The 20869-nt window shown below is 60.4% G+C and overlaps 1 protein-coding gene across 3 annotated transcripts in view; it reads left to right on the top strand.

The window, feature by feature from the left end:
• CYTH4 (cytohesin 4) overlaps nt 1–14552 on the top strand; it is a 28741-nt gene extending 14189 nt beyond the window's left edge. For all 3 annotated transcript variants that reach the window (XM_047067066.1, XM_047067065.1, XM_047067067.1), the window contains exons 7-13: nt 1338–1450; nt 3069–3217; nt 8959–9070; nt 10432–10508; nt 10904–10975; nt 11523–11677; nt 12889–14552. In XM_047067066.1, coding sequence (XP_046923022.1) covers nt 1338–1450; nt 3069–3217; nt 8959–9070; nt 10432–10508; nt 10904–10975; nt 11523–11677; nt 12889–12961 — 751 coding nt within the window. In that variant the 3' untranslated portion in view covers nt 12962–14552. The remainder of the gene's footprint in view (nt 1–1337; nt 1451–3068; nt 3218–8958; nt 9071–10431; nt 10509–10903; nt 10976–11522; nt 11678–12888) is intronic.
• Nucleotides 14553–20869: the final 6317 nt, after the last annotated feature.

Consider the following 20869-nt stretch of genomic DNA (forward strand, 5'->3'; position numbering starts at 1 on the left):
GGACCTAAGGAGCCGAAATGAATTACTGACAGTTACCACCTCTTGGAGCAGAGGTCTGGTGGGGTCATCAGCTCGGCCCCCCTCCGGGGACAGCGGGGACAAGCGTCTGGCTTATCACAGCGAGCGCTCCCGGTGTTAACTCCACGATTAGAGCGATAGTTAATCACGGCACCCATGGTTGCTGTTACCCCTGCCATTGCCACTACTTTTGAGATTAGGGTTTTATTCATTTGATTAGTGCAGCGTAGTGGGCAGTCCCTTTGTTACGACATATTGAACTGTGGAGCCAAGCTGCCCAGGTCATAGCCCAGCTCTGCTACACACACACACACACACACACACACTCAAAACTCCCCGTGCCTCAGTTTCTTCATCTGTAAAAGGGAACAATAACAGTACCAACGTCATAAGGTTGTGACGAGTAAAGGAGGAGGTACTTAGAATCGGCTTAGTAAGTCTCACTGCCTGAACAGTTGGCTCCCCATGAGGGTATTTGATCCGGGCCCTGGAGGATGACCGGGAGTTTGTATGTAAGGCAGAGAAGGAAGCAGCCAGCACCCTCCAAGCAGTGTGGCCTTCCCTCCAGTTCCCCTGTTCTTTAAGGGAGAAGGGTCGGTGGTCGGGAGGCTCCCATATTCATTCATTTGTTCATTCATTCACTCTTTCACTCCTTACGGGGCAGTCCTGGGCTTCCCCGAGCCTGCGCGAGGCCCAGCAGGAGAGGTGAGGGGACCAGCCGCAGACGGTCCTCGCCCTGGAGGAACGCAGTTTTTTTTTTTTTTTTAATTTTCTTTTCATGTTTATTTATTTTTGAGAGCGAGAGAGAGAGTACAAGCAGGGGAGGAGCAGAGGGAGGGAGACCCAGAATCGGAAGCAGGCTCCAGGCTCTGAGCTGTCAGCACGGAGCCCGACGCGGGGCTCCAACTCGTGGACCATGACCTGAGCCAAAGTCGGACGCTTAACCCACTGAGCCACCCAGGCGCCCCTCGAGGAACTAAGTCCCAAGAGCAGGAAGCCCAGCCAGGGGAAGCCACTTGCGGAAGGGTCCCCAGCCAGACCCCAGGGCAGACAGAGCCCCCCCCCCCTCCTGGGCTGAGGCGGAGGGGCCACAGATGGTTCTGGACCCCAGACGGGCCGAGGAGAGCGCCCACCGAGCTCTGATACTTTGAAAGAAAAGGCACCTTCCCGTGACCCTACGTGATGGGGACAGACGCTCCCACCGACAGGATGAAGACTCTAAGGCTTAGACAGACAGAGCAGCTTGTCCGGGGTACCCCCGACACCTGCCCCCGAGATCCCCGCCCACTCCATCGCCCACAGTCCCATTCCTCCCCCAGACAGTTCCTGTGGAGCTTCCGGCTGCCCGGCGAGGCCCAGAAGATCGACCGGATGATGGAGACTTTTGCCACCCGCTACTGCCTCTGCAACCCAGGCGTCTTCCAGTCCACAGGTGCCGGTGTGGGATGGGACCCGGGGCTCCAGGACCCCTTCGGAGCTGCAGGCCCAGATCCTCCTCCGGAGGCGCCGGGTCGCCCCACCCCTTCCGGTTTCCCACGGTGTCTGAACAGGGCTTTAAAGGATGAACAGGAGTTCTGCCCAAGGTCAAGGGGAGAGAGGACCTTTTGGGGCAGGAGTTTTCATCTGAGTAAAGGCCAGAAGCATGAAACACCCTGTGCGGGACGTAGGGAGCACAGGTGTATGGAAAGATCTCCACGGAGATCAGAACTCTGTACCCCCACCGCCACCCTTCCCCCCCACCGCGGGCTGGGCAAGAAATCATCAGGGCAAGCTTGTCCTGCCCTCCTTCTCTGTTCCTGAAGTTACCATAACCACAAGGACCAATTCCGTTAGTTGAGGACCACCCGTGCAAAGTCATCTGGTCCTTGCATCCACTGTCTGAGGCCAGGAGCATCCCCCCTCTCTGCATATAACAGAGACTCCGAGAAGTGATGTGACTTGTCCACGGACACAACGCTTCTTGGCCGTGTGACCATAGTCAGGTCCTACCAGTCACTTGTCCTACCTTGTAGTTATACAGAACTGGGGGGGAGGGGCTGCTGGTTTATCTGTCCCCCCCCCCACTAGTCTAAACATCCCGCAGGGCGGGAACCGTATTGAATGTATTCGCCGATAAATTCCCCAGTCTGCAGCACTCTGTGGGTACGCAGTAAAGATTTCTGGAAAGGAAGGGATCTTACAGCACCAGATCTGAGTCCCAGTCTAAGTACGCAATTTTGTGACCTTGGGCCTGTGACTTAACTCCCTTGGGCCTCAGTGTCTTGCTCTGTAAAATGGGGTTACTCGCCTCGCAGGGTTGTTACAGGGATGTCGAGCTTCGCACAGGGCAAGCACCGGCAACTACCAGGTTGTTCTATTAGGTGCCGCTGTTTTCGGAGGTAGAGTCGCCGGTGTTCTAGAACATGAGGATACTTCAGGTTAGACCTCCTCACGTCACCAGTGGGGGGAGCTGAGGCTCCAGGAGGTCAGGTGCCTTCCCAAGGTCCACCAGACCAGCCGGGGACACACAGCCGGACTTCCCTGACTCTGGAACCCGGGGCCCAAAAACGCCCCAGAGGAGCATCACCTCCCTCCCCAGTGCCCAGCCCAGCCTCTCCCCCAAGCCCATGAAAGTCTGAATAACAGAACAGGAACTCTTGCCGCCAGGAGCCCCGCAATGCCAACAAGACTGCCGAGCAGAACGTGACTAAGCCCTGAACAGTGTGGCCAACAATAGGTGTTCCGCGGAGGCAGGGAACAGAGTGGGCAGGGAGGCTGGAAGGGGTCCGGGAGAGGCTGGAGCTGGAGCTGAGAGATGAGGATTGAGATACGCAGCAAAGGGAAGGGGAAAGGCAGGGGGCCCAGCGGGAGCAGAAGTGCAGAGGTGGGAAGGCAGCTAAAGGGAGCGGGGAGGCCAGAAGAGTGGGGAGGGGGCGGGGCCTCGAATGCCAAGCCAGGACAGCTGGCCCTTCGGGGACTGAGACGGGTGATGATGGGCCCCTCGAAGGGGTCGGGGTAGAGGAGGCGAGAGTGACCAGCACCAGGCCTGTGACCCCTGTCCCATCTCGCAGATACCTGCTACGTCCTGTCCTTCTCCATCATCATGCTCAACACCAGCCTCCACAACCCCAATGTCCGGGACAGGCCACCCTTCGAGCGCTTCGTGTCCATGAACCGTGGCATCAATGGCGGCGGTGACCTGCCTGAGGAGCAGCTGCGGGTAAGAGGGGCACGGCCCGACCCACCTGGTCCCCAGGCATCTGGGAGGGGTTTGTCCTTAGGTGGACAGCCCCAGGGGGGCTCCTCTGAGACAGACCTCCGCAGGGGGATTCTCTGCTGGGAGGGACCCCACCCAGGTTGGTGGCTGTCGTGAGAAGGGCATTCCTGAGTGATCCCCATCTTAAGGGCGATGTCTGAGAGAGACCACCCAGGAGATCCCCCCCCAGACTTCATCGTTTGGAGGATTCTGGGCACCCATCATTCGCACCTTCCAGCAAGGGTGCCTCGCGCAACTCAGGCGTATTGCCTGGAATCCCAGATTCTTAGACTCTCAGCATGTCAGAGCTGAAAATCCTCAGACTCCGCTAAGACCCTTCCCTCCTTCAGAGAGGAGGAAACCGAGGTCTTCCGCAAGGCAACTTGAGAGCCAAGCAGAACCCAGGCCTCCCGTCTCTCCATCAAGCAGCCCCCCATTCCTGCCGTATGGCACCGGGCCCTGTGCTCGGCATGGGGCACCCACGGATGCGTCAACCACAGGCCCTGCCAGGCCAAGTTCAGGGTCTGGTGGGAAGATACATAAGTGAATTGTAGCCCTGTGTGATTCGTGCCGTCCTAACTGTGGGAACATAGCCACAGAAACACAGAAGACGCTCCTGTCAGTCTCCTGGGGGCAGGGGAAGGAAGGGTGCCATCTTGGAAGACTTCACAGAGGAGATGACTTTTGAACTGGGCCTTGACGGTTGAATAGGAGTTTTCGCGGAGGGGAGCAGAGAAAGGATATTGCACAAAGGGGAAGCAGCCACAACCCAAGCCCGGCCTAGCTGGGAAAGGCAGAAATGTCCAGAGTGGCTGGGTGGGGTCAGAGCATCCAAGGCTTTGCATGACCACCTGTTTGCTGTGGGTAACACGGAGCTAGGAACAGTTTTGTAAACAGGGGAGTGGGATTCAGAGCCTGGTGCAGCAAAAATGAATTGGCAGTTCATTTCCAGGACTCAAGATGCCCCAGAGCTCAATAAAGCCTCAGTCACCTCCCTGTGAGAGGCTGGCAGGAGGGGAGGAAAGGGTGTGAACCCCACCCTCCCAGCTCAGCACCCTGCAAACCTCCAGCCGCAGAAGTCTGGAGGGAAGCCTGGGTCTGGAAGGACCCTGGTGCCCCTCCGTGTTCGAGAACTGCCACGCCCTTAGCCCACCACCCTCCTTGGTCCCCAGAGGAGAAAGTTTATCGCGAGGAAAGGGAGAGCCGCGACACAGAATGAGGGCTCCGCGAGCTGGTTGGAGCTCGAGTCGATTCCCATCTCCCGTTTGCCTGCCGGTGACCTTGGGGAATGACTCACCCTCTCCAAGCCACCATTCTCTCAACCAGGAGAACAGGGATAATGACGCCTGCGTCACAGAGCTGCTGTGAGTAGCAATTTATAAGAACGTAAAGGGCATAGCCCATGCCAGGTACGCAGCACAGGCTCTAAATGGTGGTTTATGTCACTATTAAGAATAATTAACCATAATTTAAAAAGAAAAAAAAAAAAACCACCACTTAGTAGAATGCCCGGAATGTGAAATGCGTTTGGAAATCGGTAACTCATCTCATTGCGGCACTCGTGTGGCAGGAAGCTGAGCACGCCTTGTCTGGCAGGTGATGAGTTAATGACACGCAGGCACCCGCTCCCCGATCTCCCAGGCAGCCCCCCGCTACTGCGGAGCCCCCAGTGAGCCCAGCGCAGCACCTCGCTCCTTAAGTATTCCCCCCCCCAACTCAAGCCTTTTGTTAATAACAATGCGCTACATTTGCATAAAGCTTGTAACTTTCTTCTCTTAGGGCTTTAGGGGTCTATTATACCAATTTAGCTTACACTCTGCCTGGGAGGTTGGGGAAGGGTTTATTATCCTCCCTGGCAGCCAAGAGAGGCAGGCACAGAGGAGGGGTGGAGGTGGGGGGGCGGGGGGGGTGGGAAACAGAGCGTTAGAGTCACAGCCACATCCAAGTCCTGACTCCCCCACTCTCTGGTTGTGTGACGTGTGAGAAGCCGCTTGACCTCTCTGAGCAACCAGCTCATAGGATTAGTGTAGACATGTAAGGTATTTAGCAAAGTGCCTGTGTAGTTAGAGTGGCCGAGTAATCCAGAAGCTTCCCGGGGTGCAAAGAGAGCCACGAGGGCCCTGGTCCTTGCTGTTCGGGGCTTTTCGGGCAGAAGTTGAGGGTGCTGTGTGGATTGGGGGGGGTGCATTTGCCTTCTCTCTGGGCCTCCTCTTCCCCGTATGTAAAGCAAGAGCTCAGCTTTAAGCACCTTTCAGATAGTCAAAGTTTACCACTTTGAGGACGGATCCCCCACAACGGTACTGGAGCTTGGGCCCTGCTGAGGACACCGCCACGTCACGCTTTTAAGTGACGCAGTCTGTGAAATTAAATTAACACAGACCTGAAGCGAGGGCACACAGACCACGAGGGTGCGCAGCTGGACAAGGCTTTGGAGAGGTGCACCGCGGGAGGCCGGGGACGGGCGGGTTGAGCCCATCTTGTCCTGGCCATCCGGATAGGAATGGGGGACGATGCCCGAGAGACTCAGAGCAAAGGTACAGGGTGTGGACTCGGGATAGGAGATCAAATCCCAGCTCTGCCCTATGGCTGTATGACCTGGCCGGTGAGCCTCAGTTTCTTCATCTGCGAAGTGGGCAGATGCTGCTGCCGACCCAGGTTGTTCTCCCGAGAAGCAGAGTTAATGCACTCCAAGCTCCTGGCCCTTGGCAGGCATCCAAGAAATGCCGAGAAGGGAACCACTCGCCGCCAGGGAAAGCTGCCCCAAGCGGGAGCTCAGGTGGAGGAGGGGAAGGAGAGAGGCCAAGAAGGGGTGCTCGCTAACCTCCAGCCCTCCAGGGTTACAGGTGGAGAAACTGAGGCTCAGGCAGGGCAATAGTCTCCCAGTTCAGGGTATCTTCTGCTGTGGGCAGGCCTGGACCTCGTGGGTCCTTGTCCAAACATCTCCATCAGAACTGACCATCTCCCGGGCCCAATCCTCGCCACTCTATGTTCTCAGTAAGGTCTTCTGACGGCCTTAAGCCGTGGGTGCCATTCCCACTTTGTAGCAAAGGAATCTGACACCCAAGAGAGGTAGCTGGCCAAGGGTCTCCTAGTTTGTGAGGAGACCGGATTTGAACCCATGTCTGTCTGGCTCCAGGGTCCTTCCTTCTGCAGAGACCAGAAAGCCAGATTTGGGGACCAGTTGCTTCCCGGCTAAAGGAATCTCTCAACTCATGTGATAGAAAAGATCCGGGATTGATTTGGCTTCAGATATGTCGGCTTCAGGTTCAGCTAGATCCAGGTGCTTAGTGAGGTCAGGACTGGTCTGTCCATCTCTCAGCAACCTTCTCCCCCCCATCAGCTACCCTCTTAAAAAGACTCTCTTCAAGTTGCAGCAGAGATGGCCCAGGCGGCTTCGGCGGGGCTCATTGTCACTCAGCAGTTAAAACTAAAGTCCCAGAGCGAAGTCTTATTGGCTGGCGTGGGTCACGTGTCCTCCCTGACCCAGTCACTGTGGCCAGCAGGAGGAAGTGTTCTGATTGGCCAGAGGGGAGTCGCTTCCTCCCTCCTGGAGCCTGGGGCGGTGGGGGCAGTGGGCGTCAACCCCTCCCGACAGCCTGGACAGAAAGTGTATGGGCACGTGGGTCCCCAGAGGAAAACAGGGGTGGAGGGGGACGGACGCAAGACCAGCAAAACCACTGGAAGGTGGCCGTTGTCCTTCTAATCACGTCCACCCAGCCAGGTTCGGTGGTCACCAGCTCGGGCACAGGGGTGTCTACTTAAGGGGGAGGGCTGGTTGTTTACAAGGTACAGGAAATGTGGGTGAGCCGAGCGGTTTCCTTTATGGGGGCAGCATGTGCAAGCTGATATGCCACCCGCAGAAGCTTCCAGGGGCCCCCTTGTGGGCATCACGGAGGGGGGCGGGGGTGGGGGCCACCCGCCTCCCTGCCTGCCTCCTGGACCTCCCAAATGCTTGCTTGTGCTGACAGCTTTGCTGACAGGGTCTTTCTGCCACTGGCCTTTGTTCAATCAGTCAACACCCCTTGGGAATTCTCAGGGGGCCCGGCTGAGCCCGGGCAGGAGGGACAACAGGGCTTCCCAGCTGTGCTAGGGGTGGAGGGGCTCCAAAAAAGAGACCCACACCCACCCGGCCACAGCCAGGCCGAGCCAGGGACCCTGGAGTCAGTCAGAAGACATCTCCCCCAAACCCAGGAAAACCTGCTGCCCGTGGGGTTGTAACGCCCCACGCCCCGCCCCTTGAGCTGTCAGGTCAGAAAAGACCTTTAAAACCCAGCAGACACGATCCTAGATTCTAAAACTTCGGGGGAAGCAAAGAGGACTGGGGAAATGTTTCATTTGAAAATCTCAAGGAAGCCTTCTGGACGGCAGTGTCTAGAAATGTGACAGAGGGAAATGACTTCATCATCTTTGAGATGGAGATCCAGCATTGGGTCTGGTTTTAATCAGCAGAAACGGTTTAGAATGTTTTCCCCAACACTTGGGAATATGGGATGGCTGATCCTGGAACACAGTGGCCCACGGCAGGGGTTTCAGCACACGCAGGGACGACCCACTGTGGGCCTCCACGGCTCAGCCACAGCGAGGTCGCAGCCCTGGCTTGCATACCTCCAGTGACGGGGGACTCATTACCACACAAGGCCGCGCCATCCGTATTTCAGCAGCTCTAACTGCTAGAAGGTCCTGCATGGAGATGATTGTAATCTGTGTTCTGAGAACCCTCACCCCCGTGGTCACCGTCCACCCAGAACAGGTCTCTGCCCTTGAGAGCCGAGTTCGGCATCCCGCCTTGAGTCTCTCCTTGGGCCAGGCCTCTCGACGTTGGCGGTCAATCCCTAACTCCCCGGTGGCTCCTCTGTGTCCCCCTACCCAGGGTACACCTGGAAGTCTCTGTCACTGCAACTAAGCAAAAGGGGAGCCCCCTCCCCTCGTGGATGTTGCCCAAGACGGCCCTGACCCTGGCCGCTGTGCCCTAGCGGGTATCTGTATATATCTGGGGGCGTGTGTGTGTGTGTGTGTGTGTGTTCACACAGGTGAACATGTGTGCGGGCGTACAGGTCCCAGCTGAGGGTCCTTGTATCCCCCACCTTCAGGAGGGAGTCCCTGACTCCCTCATCGACCTATAAGAGCAGCTCTGGGTGGTTGGGTGAAGGCAGGGACTATACTCCCCCTTCCCCTTCACCTTCCCCTGGACTTGGGGGGGGGTGGGGGGAGCTCTGAGCCCTGCGCAGTCCATTTACTGGGAGTTAGCCTCTCTCTCGCCATTTTTGCTGATGAGGCCCGGCAGCTCAGAGAGGTTAAGGAACATGCCCAGGGTCACACAGCCATCAATTCAAGCTGAGATGTTAACCCAGACAGCCTTCCACCAAAGCCAGTGCTCTTACTGAAATGCTGCTGGGTAGAATTCCAGCAAAGGTGGCGGGGGGGGGGGGGTCGGGGGGTCAGATGGGGGGTGAGGACCATCACCCGCCTGGTCAGTAAGGGGTTGCCAACCTGCCTTAGGCAAGGGCCGTGGGCGGGGCCGCCACATGGTCCTCGCCGGCTCTGTTCCACCTACAGAGGGGAGGCCTGACGTGCGGGTGGGGTTCGCACCAGCGGCCTGGGGGAAGCGGGGAGGGTCTCGAGGCCACTCGGGCCAGGCAGGGGCCCAAGCCCTGGAGCAGGATGGACCTCACAGCCGCGTCTCTCCCTCCCTTCTCCGGGGACAGAACCTCTTCGACAGCATCAAGAGCGAGCCCTTCTCCATCCCCGAGGATGACGGCAATGACCTCACTCACACCTTCTTCAACCCCGACCGCGAGGGCTGGCTGCTCAAGCTGGGTGAGGCGCGCACTCGGGCACCCAGGGCACACGCGTGACACCCGCACGTTGACATACGGCCTCGGGGGTGGAGTCGGGCAACCCCGGGTCCCGTGACCCCCAGGGCGGTGGGCTGCCTGCCCCAGCCCTCCCTCCGTGTGTCCCGGGGGTGAAGGGGACAGTGGGGGAGGGGAAGGACGAGCAGGAAGGGGGGATGAGAGGCCGACAGGTCCACAGACCCTTCAGCGGCAGGTCTGTCTGTCTTCCTGGAGGGCTTCTGAGGAAGCCCAGCCCAGAGAGGTGAGGGTACCCGTCTGAGGCCACACAGCCAACAGAGTGGCAGCTTTGGGTGGGCAGAGGGTTGGGTGTCCCTGAAGGATGTGGGAGGGAGTGGGCAGGATGTGGCTCAGGGGAGCTTCCCTTCGACATGACTAGGGGCAGGGAGGCCCTTCCGCCTGCAGAGAGGAGCCGTGGGTGGGTGCAGGGGTGCGGGGACCACAGCAGCAGGTGCAGAATCTGGCAGGGGAACCGCGGGGGGGCAGCCCAGCCAGGGACGGTGGCGTTCTGAGCCAGGTAGGGACAGACACCTCGCGCTGGAGCAGAGACCTCGGCCGGGGGTGCCCGTCCGAGCCCTCCACCTCTGTGTGCCCACGTGCCAAGCTGCCCTTCTGCAGACCACTTGGTCCTTTCTCGTCCCGCTGGCTGTCCTCGGCCCCAAGGAGGCTCTAAGTTACGAATCCCAGCTCCTCCACGCGTGTGCCGGCGGTCAGGTTCCCTCAGCCTCAGTTTCCACAGCCGTGAAATGGGGATCACAGTCGCTGGGCGGGTTCACCGCGCAGCAGAATGGCCAAGCCCTTGGGGTCGGGAGCGAGGACACCGGGTTCGAATCTCAGCTCGGCTGCAGGACCTCGAGCTGCCAGCTTCGCCTTGGTCTCCTCATCTGTAAAATGGGGTTAATGATGGGCCTCCCCTCATAGGTCGTTCCAGGGGTGGATTAGCAAATACGTTCTCAGCACATCTAGAACGTTGCCTGGCAAATGAAAGATGAAATGCTTAGCACGGTGCCAGGCGGCGAGCAGGCCGAGGGATGAACTGAGGGGGGGGAAGAAGGGCCAAAAAGCACGGGGAACGTCCAGCCACTGTTCCCGGGATCGTGTCACGGGCGAACGGCTCAGGGCAAGCCGGGGAGGGGGTGGGGGGTGACTGGAGCCACTATGGTTTGGGGGTGAGACAGCGACGGGTCTGGGGGAAAGTGTGGTGGGCGAGGGGCTGGGAGGCTGGAGGGGAGGGGACAGAGGAATGCACTCAAGGCCCCGCTCTTCCAGGGAAGGAAGTGTCTGTGGCCCAGGGAGAAGTCTGACCTGGCTCTTGGCCTTTTGCAGGGGGCCGTGTGAAGACGTGGAAACGGCGCTGGTTCATCCTGACGGACAACTGTCTCTACTATTTCGAGTTCACCACTGTGAGCAGGGGGCTCCCGAGTCTGCCTCTGCCCCAGCCCCTCCCCACCCCCTCCCAGAGTCCAGCTATCAGAGCTGGGGGCCCCTTTGAGATCATCCAGCCCCCCCCGGAACCTGTTTCCCCGGGGGGGGGGGGGCCAGGGGGGGGGAGGGGGCAGGCACTGAGTTGCAAAGGGGAGGAGGGGCCGGGCCAAGAGTCTGGCTGCCGAACTCCCAGCCCCACCCCTCCCCCGCCCTCTCCACCTGCCACTCCCTCCCTCTCCCAGACGGGACAGACTCTGGGAAGATGGGTGCACGCCTCTTTGGGTTTAGGGAGCCCCACGAGTTCACTCCCTGGCCTGGGGCTCAAGGCTCCATTTGCCGAACCCGTGGCCTTTCCCTCCTGTTCAACTTGCAGGACAAGGAGCCACGGGGAATCATCCCCCTTGAGAACCTCTCAGTGCAGGAGGTGGACGATCCCAAGAAGCCAGTAGGTGTCCTGGGGGGGGGAGGGGAGGGGAGGGGGCGCCCGAGACCTGAGCGGCTGGGGAAGTTTCTGAAATGGGGTGCAGGGAGAGGGCGGCTGGGCTGGTCCCTCCAGGGCGCCCTCTGCGGGGCTCAGGGTTGCCTCGGTCTCCCTCCTGAGACTGTGGATCATGGGGGCAGGTCCGTAACATCCAAAAGGGCACGGTCTCATCGTCTCTCAGAGCCTGCCTCTGACGCTGGCTGATGACCTTGAGTAAGTCTGTGCCTTTTCTGAGCCTCAGTTTCCCCAGCTGCCAACTGGGGGTTTTCGGGGAAAGGGTGGGTTTATTGGGTCAGTCCTGGCCCATGGTCAGTTCTCGATGTGAGGAAGAACCGCTCCTGCCCGTCCTCCCGGCACAGGAGGCGGGCCCGGGGCGGGTGTGGCCTGCTGCCGGTCCGAACCCCACATGCCGAGTCCTGGAAGGACCCCCAGGAAAGCCCAGCCCAACCGCCCTCTCCTCCCACCCCTGCCCGGCCCCCCGCCCGGCCCTCACCCGGCCACCTCCCCACAGTTCTGCCTGGAGCTTTACAACCCCAGCTGCCGCGGCCAGAAGATCAAGGCCTGCAAGACCGATGGCGAGGGCAAGGTGGTGGAGGGCAAGCACGAGTCTTATCGAATCTCCGCCTCCAGCGCCGAGGAGCGCGACCAATGGATCAAGGCCATACGGTAAGGGGGGGGCCGTTCCTGTCGCTTCCGGAAGCCCCTGCTCCTCTCCGAGCCTTGTCTGTACGAGGGGCTAAATCCAGAATCTCCCTCTCGTTTCCGGCTTGCAAATCCCTTCCGCCCCTATTCTGTGAACATCCCCTCCGTCGCGGGCACAGTGCCAGGCCCCGGGACTCAGGGAAGGGAGGCCCCAACTTCACGGGCTGGTGGGAGGATCCCGTGCGTTGTTGCACGAAAAGATCTTGGCCGGGCACCCGGCACGTGGCAAGTGCCCTTGAACGGCGCTCTCGTTAGCATCAGGATCCAAAAGGGGCCCTGGAAAGAGCCGGTAGAGACGGAGGGCAGGCCTTTCCAGGCAGAAGGACCAGTCCCGGCAAGGACCGGGGGGCCAGTCAGGGTGTGGCCTGCCTGGACAAGCACCCTGGAGTCCCGGGGTGGCCGATGCCGGGCAGTGCAGGGGCCTGGCCCTGCAGGGACCCACCGGGAGGTGACCAGGCTGCACAGGATAGCAAGGCCTTGGTCCCCCTGGCGACTAGCTTCTCCTGGAGGCACTGGGGAGCCCCAGACCGGTAAACAGAGTAGGGGGGTGGCCAGGTAAGAAAACCCATGGTCTAGGAGCTGACTTTGAGGTGGGCGGTGGAGGGACAGGTGGAAGGCAGGCAGGGGAGGGGCGGCAGCCGATGGGGCGACACGGGTGAGGCTGGGTGGCGTTAGCCAGAGGAAGACACAGGAGTGGTCACTCGGCCGGGGGCTGTGTCCCAGGCACTGGCGGGGTCTTTCCCCTCAAGCCTTGGTAGCGGTCCTGTGAAGCTGCCAGGCCAGACCGGCTCTTAGCCCCATTTCACAGATGAGGCCCTGAGGCCCTGACGGGGGAGGGGCTCACCCGGCCACACAGCCAGCGCGGGGCAGAGCCAGACCGGCAAGCAGGTCCGAAGAGGGGTGCAGAGCCCTTTGGGGGCAGAATTCCCAAGGCTGTCAGCTCTCGGCCTCACCCTCTCCCGCCCTGCCCCGGGGGGGCGGGGGGGACTCCGGGGCAGGCCAGCACGGCTGACCCACCGTAGCTTGGCCCTTGTTGGGGTCATCTGGCCTCTGTCCCGCAGCAGGGCTGGCCGTCGCCTCCCTGGGAGACTGACAGCTCTGTTCCAAGCCCCGGGAGCCGAGGCCCCCGGGGAGCCGGCCCAGCCCTGACATCTTGTCACCTGTTCTCGTTTCAGAGCCAGCATCACCCGCGTCCCCTTCTACGACCTGGTGTCTGCTCGGAAGAAGAAGATTGCCAACAGGCACTGAGCTTCCTGGGAGGCGGTGCCGGGGGACCCCACGACCTGTGGTACCTAGAGACGTACCTCCCCCCCCAGGACACGCTTTCCTGGCCCACGGACATCCCCCCGGCCCCCATTACTTTGGGCGAACAGGAGTGGGGGCGGCCGGGCTCGGGAGGGTGGCTGGAAAAGTCCGAGGGCTCAGAGGGGGCACTGAGGCACCCCAGCCCCGGCCACGAAAGGCCCCCGCCCTCCGCCCCAGGTCACTGCAGCAGGGAACGAGGAAAACAGCCAAAGAGAAAAACCAGCCCCAGCACCCGCCACCCTGTCCTCCCCGTGGGCCTCAGTTTCCGCTTCTGTTAAACATCTCCTGTCCTTGAAATGCCGTCGGCCCTCGAAGGAGGAGGAGCGCTATGATTCCTGAGTGCCCCCTGCCCTTGGCCATGGCAGCGCCTCTTCCTCTTCAGGGGCTTCTCAGCCAGCCCCTCCCCTGTCTCCAGCTGTGGCTTGGCCGTCCCTGCCGGAGGGACACACACACACACCGCTCAGATCCACAGACAGGAGATGCCAGGAGCATAGAAACACGTTGCCCCCTTCTGTCTCTGTGCTGACCGCCCCCCCCCCCCCAGCAATGACAACAGCCCCGGGGGGCCGACCGTAGCCGTGCACAAGCTCCCACCTTCCTCCTCACGGACTCCTCGGCAGAAGGGCCAGATTGTACTGGATCCGCCTAAGGAGCTTCTGGCCCGAGATGTCTGCGCCTGCGTGCGGACTGAGCGGGAGGGGCTCGGACCGAAGGCTACCGGGAAGCCGAGAGCCGCGTGCGCTCCGATCTCGAGGATGTCCGTTTTGGAGGCGGGGCAGGTGGGACTCCCCAAGAAAGTGGCAGAGAGCATCCCAGGCGGGTGTATCCAAGCAGGGCCGGTGGCACAGTCACAAGAAGCCAAGAAGAGAGAGCTTTGTGAACCGTGGTGACCAGGAGGGCTGCCTGGAGGAGGAGTCCTCAAACCGGCTCCTTCTCAGAAGCTCTTCTCACCCCCTCGCACGGGCCCCGGGGGAGCCCCCGGAGGGAAGGTCCCTGGCAGGAAAGCAGGAGATAAGAGGGACTCTCACTGCCCTACCACGGGCGAGCCCAAGCAAGGTGGAGTCCGCAGGGGAGGGGAGGCAACCTCTCCTGCCCCCCCCCACACTGACTCGTGCCCACCTTTCATGGAGTCGGGATAGACGAGCTGCCTTGTGAGTGGTGAGATGCTCATCTCTGGAGGTGTGTAAGTGCCTGCTAACGACATGCTCCTGAAGTGGGTGTGGATCGGGCCCCTGCCGGGGCGCGGGGGCGGATCTTGGAGGACATTCGAGGACTGCCGCAGACCCCGGGTCAGTCCGGGAGCTGAATGCCACCTCGGCCGCCCCATGCGGGGGGCCAGGGGTCCTGGAAAGAGCACTGGGCCCAGGGTCCTGGGCTCCAAGGTCCTCTCCTGCCACCGGCATTCGCTGGCTGTGTGACCCTGGCCCCCTAGTTCCCTCTCTGGTCCTCAGCCCCCCTCTCTGATCGTTGATTTTCCGGGCGTGAGTGGCTGTTCTGGGAATCACGCAGAAGACAGAATAAAGCTCACGACGCACTCCGTGAGTGGGGCCTGTCCTCTCGGTGGTCACCTGTCCTCGGAGGTCACCTGTCCTCTCAGAGGTGCCGCCTCTGACCCCACCCAGGCCCTTCCCTCTCATCCCTTCCCCGGCCGAAGGCAGGAGGGCCAGACAGAGAAGAGTGGGCCCTCAGAGGGCCTCAGACCCTCATCCTCAGAGCGCGAGGACTGCCACCCTGGACAGATGTCCCCAGAGGCGGGATTTGTGACACAGGTCCCTCAGAGCAGGGGCAGAACTGAGGTGCCACTGCCAGGGCCAAGAAAGGGCAAAAGAACTCCCCCAAAGGCAGGGCTGTCTGAAGACCCAATGAGTGGCGGCCCCGGGAGGTAGATAGCAAGCCTGTGTCTGGAAGGAGGCAAGTACAGGCTGATAACCAACCAGTAGTCACTCGGGGTGTTCCTGAGCTTGAACGTGGGAACCTTCATTTATTCCCACAATATTTGCTCAGTAGCCGCACTTGGGGGGGACGAGCCCACGGGGGGGCTTACGATCTGGCGATCCTGAATTCTAGGATGCGGGGCAGCCCCCTCTGGAGGTGTAGGGCCCCAAAGCACCCCCCGACACCCGAACCCAGCCCCCGGCCTGAAAGTCCACCGTTGAGTTGCCCCTTGAAAACCTTAAGGTGCGGAACCGATCAGTGTCTCCGTACGTTCCTTCCTGCGGCCCGCGCCCCTCCCAGGTACCAGGCTCCTCACTCAGGACCGGGCATCCAAAGATGATGGTGATAAGTCTGTGGCCTTCAAAAAGAGCTCGGTTCTGGTGGGGGAAAGGGCAGCGACAGCCTAGGCACAGGCTAGGCTGTGTAGATGGTGGGGGGTGCGGCATAGGGGCCAGTGGAGGGCTGGGCTGGGCAGAGAGGCTTCTCAGAGGAGCTGGCCATGAGTCTCTGTAGGCAGCCTGGTCGGGGAAAAGGACACACACCTGATATTGCAGTGAGGTCACCTCATGCCTGCTGCCCCCTCCTCCACCCCCCGCCCACACACACACACTGGCTGTGAACTCCACCCAGGCCTGACGGTCACTGCTCAGTGCTTGGCCCACAGGAAGCGCACAATAATCCCTGGTTGGACTCAAATCGATTGCAAAGGCCCTCTGGGCCTCAGCCTCAGCGGGCGCAGACGCGTGGGGGCTTGGGGACTGGGAGAGGGCTGGTGCTGCTCTGGGTGGGGGCAGGCAGGGCCACATTACAATCCAGGAAGGACTCGGTGACTTGCTGGCCCAGGCTCCTCCCCGGTTGGCCTCTGCCCACCTCCCCACCGTTCTGCTACTACTCGCTATGGGCAGCAGGGGGCTCCCACCACACACGAATGAGAGGTTCCGGGACCTAGCCAGACTGGAGGCGCCCCCGACGGCTGTCCCTTGCAGGCAGGGGAACTCTGCCTGGAGACGAGCCTTGACCTGGGCATCCCGGAAGGGGAAGCAGCTGGTCACCTAGGATCCGCGGGCTCCGGCAGCCCGAGAGACACCCACAAGCACAGATGAGCTCAGGTCTGTGCTCTCCGCATGCTGGGCACAGCGGCCCCTGCTCAGCCCAGGAGTCAGATACCCTGGCTCTCTCACTCTCTGGCTGTGGGACCCCCGAACTAGTGGCCTAGCCCCTCCAGATGTGATCTTCCGCCCCGACGGGCTGAGCCAAGTGCGTTCCAAGACACAAACCTTTAACGAGGCCTTCCCTGTGTAAGGAGGCCCAGACATTGGGTATAAAAGAGGCCCTCACCCTAGAATGGGTTGAAACAGTTGGGGAGGGGAGGGGGGAGAAGAGAGGGTGCCAGAAAAGTCACTCACTGCGAAGGGTCACAGGGTGGCAATAGTGAGAGCCACCCCGAGGGGCTCGGTTCAAGGCTTCACGCTACCCTGGGTCTTAAGCGAGTTTCCTAAGCTCTCTGAGCCTCAGCTTTCCCATCTATCAAATGGGAATGATTTAATATATGCAAAACACTTAGAACCGTGTTGGGTACCTACTCGGTTATGTTAAGTGCTATCGTTGTTATTATTATTATTATTGTTGTTGTTGCAAAGCAAACCGTGATGTGCTTTCACGGTACAAAATGGGCTGGGGCCATTGGTGGAGGAAAGATTGATTCATGGGGGCAAGAGGGTTGAAGATCTGGAAGGCTTCTTGGAAGAGGTGCCCATGAAAGATAAGCCAAGTGGAGGCCTGGCTCTTCCAGCCAATGGAGCCAGGAGGAGCCCGGACAAGGATGCGTGACCCGGCCTGGTACTTCCGGGACCCCCTTGGGCGCCAAACACAAGCCCCAGCGGGCCAAGGTGGATACGAGGTCGAGGGAGGCTGGGCCCCGACAGGGGCTGAGCTGGGGGGGGGACAGTGCTGTAATCCCTCGAGTCTCTGAGCCCACAGTGCCCCTTGTCATGAAGCTCGGACTGGGGATCCAGCGTCATGGCTGCTGGACAGAGGCCATCACAGACCGAGGGAGGGCAGGCTTAGCACAGGATGCCCTGGGATAGCGTAGGAAAGAGCTGGGGAGCTCTGGGAAGCAAGGGGGGGGGGGGCCTGCCCTGCGCCTGAGGAGTGGGGGCACTTCTGGCCTGGTGGCCTGGAGCTGGCACTGGGGCCCTGCCGCCGATGCCAGGAGGCAGGAGATGGGGGGCGGGCAGCCAGGAGTCCAGCGGTAGGTGTGAGAGACCTGGAGAAATTGATTTATTAGGGACAATGAAACAAGCTAAATCTGTTTGCCGGCTCAGCGATGACTCAGGCGTTCCCCAGGGGTCCACAAAGTGTGAGCATCAAAGAATCAAAGATCGGCCTCCTCCCACCCTGGCTGCCAGCCTGGAGCCCCTCCTTCTCCTCCCCCCCACCCCCGCCCAGTGCCCTGAGGGCTTGGTCTCCCCCAGGGGCAGCAGAGACCCAGCCCTTCTACCCAGCAGGGCCGGCACCCCCCTCCACCCTGCCAGACCTCCCCAGAATGACTGAAGAAGTCAGACACATCTAGGCCAAAGTCCTGGCCTTGCCCCAAATTTCTGCGTGATCTTGGACAAGTGGCCGACCCTCTCTGGACCCGCATGCACCAGAGAGGACCCATCCCCAGCAACAGCACCCCCACCCTCCTCCCCCACCCTGCCTGGCAGTGTCTTTCGCACCCCATTCAGCTTCTTCTAGGCAGCTGTGAGCACAGCCTCCCCTTCCTAAAATCCAACTTCCCCTGCAGGAGAAAAGCCAGATTCCAGAGGGCCTCCTTGGGGGAGAATATGCTCTTCCGGTACCTGGTTCCGGGCCAGCGCTGGGCTGAGGGAGACACATAGAGGAGTCGGAGTCTGAGGCCAGAGGCAGGGAAGAGGGAAAAGGCACAAATGAGCTCCTTGAGGGGCAAAGCGCTGGGGGCTTGCAGGAGGGGCGTGGGAAAGAGGCCTGCGGGGAGGAGCAGGGGAGAAGGGCCTGTAGGGGAAGGGAGGGACGTCTGCCAGGCAGTGGGGAGGGGACAGTCCTGAGGTGCGGGACTGCTCGGGGAAATGCATAGAGCCCCAGCTCCAGCATGGCCCCTTTGGGGAGCAGCAAAGTGCTCAGTGGGCGTAGAGGGGAGCCGCACCTGGCAGGCGCAGGGCTGGAGCCCTGGAGCCAGGAAAGGGGCGGGGCTATTTGTGGGCAGTCCCTCTGCCTGCTTGCGGGGATGGATTAAGGGGGCACAGGGCAGCAGGGGGCTGGAGGAAATGGGCAAAGGGACAGGTAGAGGCTGGACAGGTATGGGATGGTGGGGAGAGCGGAGGCGTTTGACAGGTTTCTCCTGTCCCCACTGTCCCAGTGACACTGTCCCACTGTCACCTTTGCCCTCACGGGCAGTATTGAGGCGGGTCTCCCTCTATATTCCCCATCGAGTTCTTTTTTTTTTCCAACTTTTTTTTTTTTTTTTTTTTTTTTTTTTTTGGGACAGAGAGAGACAGAGCATGAATTGGGGAGGGGCAGAGAGAGAGGGAGACACAGAATCGGAAACAGGCTCCAGGCTCCGAGCCATCAGCCCAGAGCCTGACGCGGGGCTCGAACTCACGGACCGCGGGATCGTGACCTGGCTGAAGTCGGGCGCTTAACCGACTGCGCCACCCAGGCGCCCCGACCCCATCGAGTTCTTAGCTGACTCTCAAACCCAGCCCACAAAGACCCCAAGGTTCCAGATTCCACCCAGACACCCGGCCCCGCCCACCCCCACCAGGCCGGGCATCAGCAGGTCACGGCCAGGGCCGCCAATCACTAAATAGCATCAGGGCCTCTGCCAACACAGTGCCTCCCAGCCTCCCCACACCCTCCAACGTGAGCGCTATCACCCCCACTTTACAGATCCCCACTTCCCAGGGGCACCGCGGCCCAGCCAGAAGGACCTGAGCCAGCGTGGAACCAAGGCCACCTGACTTGAGACCTATATGGATGCGGAGTGGCCACAAAAGCATCGCCCAAAATGGGGCCCTACGAGAATGCCGGGTTAGAGGTGACGCCGGAGCAAACCGGTTGCCCCGGGTACCCCGAGACACATGCTTTACCCAAGAGGCCGGTCGTATCCACGAGGGCCCGCCTGGGGACGTCCAGATCGCCCCCTGGGGGCCAGAAGGGATGTGACCTATGGCTGCTAAATCCCAGAGAAGCAAAGGGCAGCAGTGGTTTTATCCAGAAGGGATGGAGCCCCAGGCCCCTACCGCACCCCAGTTCCAGTGAACTCTTCCCCTTTGTGAGTTTCCTCCAGTCCTGCCTCCAGGCTAGTGTGTGGGCTGATCACAAGGACGGTGAGCCAAGTCTACCATATGCCCTCCGCAGATGTCAGCTGTCACTATTCCATTCTTGACGGGGGGGATTCCTTGCAGGGCCGAGAGCAAGGATACTCCTACAGGTCCCAGGAGCTGCCCATGCCATCCTTCCAAGACCAGCTGAAGCCCTCCTCCTCCAGGAAGCCCTTCCTGACCCCCCCAGCCCCTCGAAGACCCCAGAGACGTCAGAAAACAGGCGTGCTGTCTCCAAACCTCCAAAGGACGCCCCGCACCCGCTGTCGTCCTGATCTTCAGTGTTTACGTTTGGAGAGCTGGCCTCGCGGTCAGGGGTGGGGTATGGGCTTTGGTTCTGCTCCTGGACTCCGAAGTCCCCAAGCCCCCTCCTGCTCCGCATCTCTTGGCATCCGCACAGCGACCTCCAGCCTCATCCAGGGAGGCCTGGGCCTGTAAAACCGTCCTCCTCCCTCGCGAGGACACGGAGGCTCGCTGAGGTTAAGACACGCGTCCGAGGGGTACCCCGCCACGGAGGCGCCGGATGAGGAAGACCGAGGCAGAAGCCACCGACATTCATGAGCACGCCTCCTCGTAGCCCGCAAGGTAGACAGGGTTATTCCCATGCAACGGACGGGGGTGTGGGAGGCCCAGCGAGGTTGTGACTTGCCCAGGGTCACAAGGCCGGAAAGTAGCATCCGCTCACCTCGTCCCCACGGGGCTGTTGAGGCCGGGAGGACCCAGGAACCAGCAGGAAGTTTGAGGCTGCACGAGAGGATTCACCCCGTGACCCCTACAGCCCCTCTGATCCTTCGAAGCGAAACCTTAATTCCCTTCTCTTCCTCCTCCCAGGGATTTTCGTGTAATCGATAAGCGCCCAGAGAGGACCCAGCTTTGACCCAAAGGAAGTATTTTTTGAATGAAATGTGCCCTGTGGAAAAAAAATAATAAAGCATGCTCATTATAGAAAACTGGACGAGGGGCGCCTGGGTGGCTCGGTCGGTTAAGCATCCGACTTCGGCTCAGGTCATGATCTCACGGTCCGTGGGTTCGAGCCCCGCGTCGGGCTCTGTGCTGACAGCTCAGAGCCTGGAACCTGCTTCGGATTCTGTGACCCTCCCCCGTTCATGCTCTGTCTCTCTCTGTCTCAAAAATAAATAAACGTTAAAAAAAAAATTTAGAAAACTGGACGATGCAACGATCAGGAGGGAAAACCTGAGATCAAGAAGGCCTCTACCTGTCCATGATAAAAATTTCAGACGATTATTCTGGGCCATTTTTCGGGCTCGCAATACCTGCTGTCCGTTCGGACTTCAAAAGGGTTGGGCCAGGGTAACTTCCAGAACGTGAGCAAATGCCCACTTTGGCCCACTCACCTGGAGTCTGGAGCCCAGAGCCCGGAGTTGTAATTCTGGAAGCTTAGCATCGGAGGCACCCAGAGGGCTTGTTAAAACACAGAGAGCTGGGTCCCTCTACCAGAGTTTAATTCAGCCAGGAGGTCCGAGGTGAGGCCCGCCATCAGCATCTGTAACAAGTCCCCAGGCGGGTACCGATGCCCCTGCTGTGGGACCACACTGTCAGAACCACTGGGCTC

The sequence above is a fragment of the Lynx rufus genome, unplaced genomic scaffold (genome assembly GCF_022079265.1).
Source record: "Lynx rufus isolate CCGP_SWC_20201006 ecotype Redwood Valley unplaced genomic scaffold, mLynRuf1.p SCAF_7, whole genome shotgun sequence".
NCBI lineage: Eukaryota > Metazoa > Chordata > Mammalia > Carnivora > Felidae > Lynx > Lynx rufus.